This window comes from Homarus americanus, unplaced genomic scaffold, assembly GCF_018991925.1.
Source record: "Homarus americanus isolate GMGI-L3 unplaced genomic scaffold, GMGI_Hamer_2.0 scaffold23578, whole genome shotgun sequence".
NCBI lineage: Eukaryota > Metazoa > Arthropoda > Malacostraca > Decapoda > Nephropidae > Homarus > Homarus americanus.
Genome location: NW_024733231.1, coordinates 8,488,595 through 8,497,520, shown reverse-complemented (window position 1 = coordinate 8,497,520; position 8,926 = coordinate 8,488,595). Strand labels below are relative to the sequence as shown.

General features: G+C 39.6%; 1 protein-coding gene across 1 annotated transcript; it reads left to right on the top strand.

The window, feature by feature from the left end:
* The first annotated feature begins 7,671 nt into the window (after positions 1-7,671).
* On the top strand, positions 7,672-8,926 carry LOC121869704 (cuticle protein 19.8-like). Its single transcript, XM_042371259.1, has 3 exons — positions 7,672-7,753; positions 8,023-8,094; positions 8,279-8,926. The coding sequence occupies exons 1-3, from the start codon at positions 7,712-7,714 to the stop codon at positions 8,711-8,713; spliced, it is 549 nt and encodes a 182-aa protein (XP_042227193.1). The 5' UTR covers positions 7,672-7,711; the 3' UTR covers positions 8,714-8,926.

Below are 8,926 nucleotides of genomic sequence, written 5' to 3'. Positions count from 1 at the left end.
TATATTTCCTTCTGTCTCCTTATATTCTTGACGACTTATATGTTGTCCCCGATCATCTGCCCCAACACCAAGGGATAGATAACTTCAATTATATCCTCATTTTTGCTGTATTATCTCCATTATAGATACAGCTTATCTATAATCATCACTTATTTTATCTTCTTTGTTCCTGATGATGAAACACAAACAAGGGAAAATTATGTGTAATACTCCACTAGCGTTTGTTGACATGAGAATGAAAATGACATTTAATATACAGTATACCAGTTGTTTCAACCAATGGGAACCAAAACACAAAGGGAAATGATCAGTGAGCGAGAGGTTAAGATAGAAGTACTGAAAACGATAAGAGGTTCTCGTCCATTGTTGTCATAGCTGCCACGTGTCATGTAACAAAGCTCATTAGATGCTACTAACTGGACAGGGAAGGGCAGGGCAAGGTGATATTATGGGCAAGTTTCTTGACGCCATTTGTTTCTGTCTACCCAGCAGTAATTTGGGACGTGGAAGTTAATCGATTTGCGGATCGTGTTCCGGGGTAATGGTTAGCCAGTGCAGTTGGCGAGTTGTCCGGTCTTCTCGGATTATTCCTTTACATTGGGTCATGCACATCCTTAATTTAGGGTGTAGTTGTTGTGTTGGCGACAGCTTCTATACCTTAAACAAATTCACGCCTCGGTGGCCCTTGGGCGGCCATCCTCATTCCACATGGGGCAACCATTATTATTATTATTATTATTATTATTATTATTATTATTATTTATATATGTATGTATGTATGAATGTGTGTGTGTGTGTGTGTGTGTGTGTGTGTTTTCTCCTCATATGGTCACTAACTTCGGCCACCATAACATGAAGGGAAAAAGGTTCTGTGCTTATCAGGACAGGTTCTGGTTGTAAATTGTGTACACAACGACATTAATGATCGGTTCTACTATAGGTTAGGTTTGGTTAGGTTAGGTTAAGAGCTATACACAACCCATCTGGTCTACTGCACTTCGATGTTTTTTCTACTTCAGCTGTAAACTTGACTTAGGGGTTTAGAAAAGGCCGATCATATGGTAGTCTAGCTTCATCTGGCATAAGAATTTAGACAAATAACATTCAGCAATTAGACTTACGGTAGACACAAATAAACAAAATACAGTATTATAAAAAAGAATAAGGATAATTACATTGAAGTAGATTATAATTAGTCCTCTTACAAACCCCAGAAAGTCAGTCAGTCTGTCAGTCAGTCAGTCAGTCAGTCAGTCTTTCCCTCTCTCTATTCTTGCACACATCTAATTATTGTCTCAGGACGTCTTTGGTTCAACAGCAGTGCTTGAGGTGTAATGGCCAAGATTCCCATCACAAGTCTCTTCTCTATGCTACCAGGAGACAAGCGGGAGATGTGTTGTAGTGCTAATATCTCCTTGATAACGATGGAGTGATGAGCTCTCCTGGGTGGTGTGGGGAAGAGCTAGGTGTTGACGGTACAGTGCTAGGGTTGTAAGAGTACAGTGCTATGATGGTAACAGTACATTGGTAGGGTGGTGCTAATACAATGCTAGGATCACAAATTAACATCTTAAAATAGACACTCCTCAGACTAACACACACACACACACACACACACACACACACACACACACACACACACAAGTGACTGTGTACATTAGAATGGTTATCAACTCAGTGTGTCAGTAACCTTCCTAGTTGACCCATTCACCGGCCAGCAAGTTAATAGGGAGTGTGGAATCAGAACACCGCATGTCTCTCGGTTAGTCTTGATTCCGGTTCCATCTAAGTAGTCAGTCTAATGTGCATTTTCTGGTCTTAAAGTATACCTTATCCTTATGTCATTTGAATCTGAAATTAAGAAGACAGTTTTCACAATCAGGAAAGTCAAGCGAAGATCCAATAGGGAAGAGGTCAGAGGAAATTACAATGGGAAGGGTCAGGTTGGATAACAATAAGAGAGGTCACTGTAGGGGATTCTTGGCATCGTTGTAGTGGGTATTATTGCTTAAGCACCAGACATCAAAATAATACCTTATGTGGGTAACAAAAGCTAAACTACAAACAAAAACTACAATATTGACCCTTCGTTTTAAGATGGTATAAATTCTATCATGTTCCTACCGACAATCATGCTGCGAATAACACTTCATGTCCTCTACTTAACTATTTGCTATTACTAATGATTCCCAACATCTTTTCTAGTAAATAAATCAAAGGATTACAAAATAATTGGTCTTTAAACTACAGAATATATTCGTCACTTTACCTTAAAAAAAATAGAACAATTTTGAACTGGTTTTTATTTCCACGTTCATAAGAGTACATTGGCTGTCTAGTTTTTCTTTTGATACCAATGTTGTTTGACAAAAACAACGCTGGTTCTGATACTGAAGAGAGAGACTAACTGACTAACTGACTAAATGACTGGCTGACTAATGTATGGATCTGAAGTTATAATATGTGGATATATATTTTTTTTTTTTTTTTTTTGAGAAACAGACGTAGGCCTCAGCTAACAGGTTTTACATCCCACTAGTGAGGTTTGGTTTGGTTTGGTTTGGTTAGGTTAGATAGGGTAGGTTAGGTTAGGTTAGGTGCATTTGCTGACTACTGACACCACATTCTGAAACAAGTGAACCACGAGAAAAATATCTGAACCTCTCTCTCTCTCTCTCTCTCTCTCTCTCTCTCTCTCTCTCTCTCTCTCTCTCTCTCTCCGTGTCTCCAGCTTGCAACATATTATGAAAGTGGCACCAGCTTCTTATCTCGAGGTCTTCATGTACGTTTTACCCTGACCACTTATACGACTGGTGAACTTCACAAAACAGGTGTATCTGCATCCCTCGGCTTGGTGAACCTGTTAATTAAATATTTACCAGTTTAACTAGATCAGGTCAGGCTGTTACCTGTCGTGGTCCGAGGATTTGATGTTAAATTTGAAGCTGTTCAGTTGTGCAGGTTACGTAAGATTTATAGGTTAGATTAGATTAGGTTAGGTTAGGTTATAGGATACGTAAGTTGAATATTCTCTCTTTTAAGGCTTAGTTATATGGATTAAACGTCTTAGTTATTTACCTGTATGTTCATAAAGGTAATTACTTAGTTGACCCTCTGCTTCACGTGATGATTAAGCACCCAAGCTTTATTTTACCTAGTAATTAAACAAACTAACCTTAACCTACCCTAACGCAACGCAACGCAGCTCACACTTACCAGAATGAAAAAATATAAAAAATAAAAGGCGAATTTCCTCTTCTTTTTTTCCTTATGCAATTTATTTTTATTTTAATGTAATTTTGACGCATCAACTTAGTTTCAACAATAGACAACAACTTTAAACATTATTAACTATATTACATACTTAATTTACTAAAGTAGAATTATTCCTGTATAATAATAAATGTTTAAGATATTCAGAGAAAAAGTAACAGGTATTTTAAGTTTTTTTTTTTTATTATTCTATTTAATAAATCTGGTTTTAAGGAACAATTGGTTTGATTTGGGTTTTTATGTTCTGAAAGATAAGGACAAGTATAGCTATAGGTATAACTTAATGATACAGTAATTTCCAGGTAGTGAGTATAATTTAGGAGATCACAAGAAGATTAGGCCCCCAGTTTATTTCACGTTAAGATTTAAAAACCCGAACGCTAACCTAACTTAATCTAACCTAACCTGATCTAAACTAACCTAATCTAACCTCATCCTATCCTGTTTACACCCAACCCCTATCGCTCATATATCCATCCAACTTAAGTTTGAAGCTATCCAGTGTATTCGAGTTCATATGTATACTAATTCGCTCCTGATTGCATAGTTTGAGTACATTTGTTATATCACCTTTGTTTAGCCCTGACTTCCATTTATACACCTCTATCATATCGCCCCTCACTCTACGTCTCTCAAGGGAGTACAAATTAAGATGCTTTAACCTGTATCTGTACTCAAGGTTCCTAATGCCCGGGATTAGTCTTGTCATTCTGCTTTTAATCCATTCTGTAGTACGGTGACCAGAACTGAACTGCGTAATCAAAGTGAGTCAACTCTTTCCTAAACACGAGTGGATCTTCCCCATGTGATTGGTGAACAAGTTGGACGGCACTAGTAGGAAGGTCTGAGCGTAATAAGTCACCTCGCCACTAATGATCACCTGAAGAAGCTGTATAACTTGTTTTTATTTTATCTTTTTTATCATCAGATGGTAAGATAAACAGCCACCATTGCTTGTTTGTGTCTTTGTCATTCCGCTTTCTACAGGGTGGACCATGAAGGATGAGGAATTCACAAAGGACATAGATATCCTCCTATAGGAACGCCAGGGTTAGGTTAGGTTAGGTTAGGTTTCTGTATGGGATGGTATTTAGCAGGAGTGTGGTAATTCTGGATACTATGTGGCAAGTATGTGGTGCTATGAGGTAAATCACTCACAATAATCTAGTGTGTATTGATAAGTATGTGGTGTAACGTGGAGTAAATCGCTCCGTTCTCAATGACCGCAAACAATTGACGGTAGACCGTTCTCGGTGACCACAAACTAGAGACGGTTGGCCGTTCTCGGTGACCACAAATAAGTGACGGTCAGACAAGGTTGAATTCGGGTCGTATCTCACTAAAACCAGTTGGCCTTTGAGTTATATCGCCAGCATGCTAGTTTCCCTTGGGTTATTTCCCTCTGCTTCTCTAATTTAATCAAGTAGGCCGATACTGCTCGAGGGAAACGAGACAGGGAGAAGTATTACAAGCACGAATGACCCCTCGAAAAAAAAAACGGCAAAAGATCCTGAAAAGCGTAAACAACTTTATAGCATGTTCATCATAAATTGGGTTCTCAAAGATTCGTATGATAGTTAATATGAATCGAACGATATTAAATGGATAACGTAAGATATAACATAATGAGGGGTCAAATTAGCGTCAATAATGCTTAGTAAAGTTTTTTTGAGTCCTATTCCCGTGTATATGGTGGAAGGTCAGGTATAAGAGGAGGGAAGGTATCAGAGAAGGTTAGGTAAAGGTAAGGTCAGTTATAAGGTAGGGTCAGATGTAAGGGCAGGACATGTATCAGGAAAGGCCAGATATCAAGGTTAGATATCAGCAAAGGTCAGTTATAAGGTAAGGTTAGATGTAAGGACAGGTCAGGTATCAGGAAAGGTCAGGCATCAGGGAAGGTCAGATATAAGGGTAGGTTAGGTATAAGGTAAGGTCAGGTATAAGGAAAGGTCACATAATAGGGAAGGCCACGAATATGGTTAGGACAGATATCATGGAAAGTCAGGTATAAGGTTAGGACAGATATCAGGGAAAGTCGGGTATTAGGGAAGCAACATCATCTTTAAATCTGTACACTTTATTTGGACTTTTAAATGAACAATAAAGTCCCAAAAAAACACTGACAGGTTATATTAATAAGGCCAAGTGCCGATCCAAACGTCTCATCCTCCCCAGAATAAATGGTAGCTAGCAAACTGGATACGATGGCAATGACAAGAAACATTTTGGCTTTGATGTGTTCGGAGCTCTGGGGGAGATAGTCTTTGTTTTATCCGAGTTCAAGTTCAGTGGAGACGTGTATTTGTTAGGTGAAGCAGGCTTGTCATACGCGGTCTCACGAAGGACGGGAAAAAGAGAGGAACTTCTTGCTTGTCATTCAGTTTAGTGTTATTGTTATCACAGTCTTGCCTCCATCTTGCTTGTCATTATTCAGTCAGTGTTATTGTTATCGAAATCTCGCCTCAGTCGTATTATGAGCAACAGCGATACACACGCAAGGGGAACACAGAGACAGACTTGAATTTCGATTAATCTTTGACATTAAAGGGATGCGGTGACTGAGTAGATATAACGTTTGTCTCTTTTCCTTAGGGTCGCTGGTTCTATCCTGGCTCTCTCACAGGCCACCCAGCTGTACATTCCTATATGACCCATTTTTACTTACACTTCCATAATCACTAGCTAGAACATACAGGAAGATGTATTGTGTTCGTATGAGTGTTACTCCCTGTAATCTGTTGGTTTACTTAATATTGTCACGAGGTACAATGTTTACACTAACTACATCTGACTTCTTCACCTTGTTGCTGATGTGATGTACTTTGTTTCAATATCTATAGCCTCTGAGTATGTGGCTGAGGATTTTGTTGTGATCTTTGAGTCTGTTACGGATATCTCTATATTGACTCACCCAGAGCACAACACTTGGCATCACTACCTCGAGCACATCAGGGATTATGTCGGCTACGTCCCTCCAAAATGTTCCTTTATGAGCCTCTGTTGTACTTGATTTATTAATGGAAAATTATCTCCTTAAGGTACCCCAAAAGAAAGCAATCTGGTGAATTGGTGCTAACTTGTCGGGAGACTGTGGTGGCTGTTAATATTAGTGGTCAGGGAACCTCACCTCTCTGGTCTGGCTGGACATATTTCACAAAGAATGGCCACTGTTTCCTTTGTATTACGTGATGATGTTCCAGGAGAGGCTTCAGGAATGTCTAGATCAGATGACGACAGCGTGGACAGTTCACAATGATCGCTTGACCTTCATCATCTTCAAAGAATCACGAACCGAAATTGCAGCCTGGCATTACCTCACACCACACAGTAACTCTCGATCCTCGCAATGGCCGTTGTTGTATGTCAAATGTTTGTATAGAAGCCCATTCTCGATAGGTTTACTTGCTTACAAAGCCACTCTAATGGAAGTGAACTTAGTTTGTCATCAACATTTATGTGTGTTTGTGTGTGTATGAAACTGACAGTCATCTTTTACCATGACGAGAAGCTGGTAGGCAAGCTCTTATCAGGTGTCATGGTCATCTGGCTTTAATTCTTGTTGGGATAATGATGCAAGTGCTTTGGCGTCAAAATACGTTATAATAAAGCTACTGGTACTGATGCACAGACTTTTGAGGACTTTATGCAATGGTCAGTTAGGTAGCCTCTGTGTTCTCTCATGTCCGATCACAACATGGACCACCTATACGTGACTAATCCGCGAAACTTGCACGGAAACCTTCAGTAGTGCTCTTCATGACGTATCTCGAAGGATGTGAACGAACACCAGATATTATACAGAGCTGCCACACGGTCTTGGTTGGTTTGTTTACAGTTCGTTAGGTGTCAGACAAAAACAAACTTAAGAGAACTTCTTTGGTAAGGAATTTATGAAGAATATAGAAATAATCGTCCGGTTAATCATTAATACACTACTGAATTTTTTTACCAAATTGGAAACTCTTTGTTTTCAATGCAATTCATTTTTGGTGATATTCATCTGTTTCATTTAAGACGTCTTCCCCTATCATGACATAAACAAACTACTGTACGATGTTTCTAAATCACAATAGATTAAGTTACTCATCTTCTTCGTGTGGCGTCTATATTGTATTAATTTATTTATAAGATCGATCTTTTATACAGACCAGCTCGAAATGTTTTAAGAAAAATTACATAGAAAATAAATTTTTTCGCTCTGGTGTTCAAACTTCTTTACAGTAAAGCCAGTAACCTTCCAAGTTCAGTTTTACAGTTTCTCCATAATACTGGCACCGTTTTCTCGTGTGCGGTTCCTTTTAGAAGTGAAAACTTGATTAATTATTGACCCAGGGCTTAAGTTCTGCGTGGCTTTTGTCAGCTAATATGAAGGTCAGTAGAAGAACTTGTCCTACATAGTCGTACACGTCTTGGTATAAATAGAGGCAGCAGTCAAGTGATGAGCATCAGTTGCCATCACTACTGCACCATGAACACTAAGGTAAGCAGCTTTTTCCCAACTATACTGTAACCCCAACCACTCAACATTGTTACTAACTTGAACTAATTACGAGAAAAAGACTTTATATGTCTTGCCTCTTTACTACAATGCACAACCGCGTAAGGTGACCAAAGCGAGGGTTGAAACATACAGGGATCTCATTAATTACCAGAGAGTTTAAGTCTAAGCTGAAAGTGAAGTCCCAAGCAGAAGAAAGATTTAGTATCTGATGATGATTGAATATTACGTTAATTTGTCATTTGTAACAGGTACTTCTCTTGCTGGCTGTGGTGGCCGTCGCTGCCGCAGACAAACTCCCCACGTCATATGGTGCACCACCGGTAAGTCTTGAACATTTTATGTGAGATAATATATAGATAAAACTAAACCTTTATCCTCAGTATATATTTGGACATTTAAGAATTTTTATTAAAAATAATCTTTCTCGGTTAGTCTTCTTACACTGCTTTATAAGATAGTGACTTACATTACACAATTGGCTTTTGACTTGACTTTCATTTACAGGCCTCCTCTGAGGAGCATGAGCCAGCCAAGTATGAGTTCGAGTGGTCAGTAGAAGACGAAGAATCCGGCAACGACTTCGGTCACCAGGAGAGCCGTGATGGTGACCACACCCAGGGGTCGTACTACGCGCACCTTCCCGACGGTCGTCTGCAGACTGTGACTTACTACGTGGAGGGTGACTCAGGCTACGTGGCCGATGTCAAATACGAGGGTGAGGCTCAATACCCCGAGTCTGATGAGTCCAGCGGATATATCCCACCAAGTCCCAGATACTTCTCCCCGGCATCTCATGAGTCTCAGGAGTCCGATTCACCCAGCCACCACGCATCAGAGGAGTCTCTGGAGTCCGACCCAAGCCCCCCAGTCTCCGCTCCTGTGTCTGAGGAAGAGTCTGAGGAGATCCAAGCACCCATTTCCCTGTACACAATTCCTTAAGTGAGTGAAGCTTCCACCACCAGCTCCTGTACCCCCCACCACCGTTACAAAGCGACAATGACTCCTACAATATCTCTGCTATGTACCTCTGTTTATATCCTCTCACGTAGTTGAGGTTATACGCCATACTGTTGCCATTGCTGATTTTCTTTTCTGTATTGCTTAGTTTTGAGTGTGAATGTTGTTATTCATTAAATTATGTTCAAATAATAA

What these genes read in the sequence shown, in the direction of transcription:
- LOC121869704 (XM_042371259.1), top strand. Translation starts at nt 7,712, where the DNA reads ATGAGCATCAGTTGCCATCACTACTGCACCATGAACACTAAG. An exon ending in ACTGCACCATGAACACTAAG is followed by an intron (nt 7,754 to 8,022) that starts GTAAGCAGCTTT and finishes CATTTGTAACAG; the next exon opens with GTACTTCTCTTGCTGGCTGT. An exon ending in CGTCATATGGTGCACCACCG is followed by an intron (nt 8,095 to 8,278) that starts GTAAGTCTTGAA and finishes TTTCATTTACAG; the next exon opens with GCCTCCTCTGAGGAGCATGA.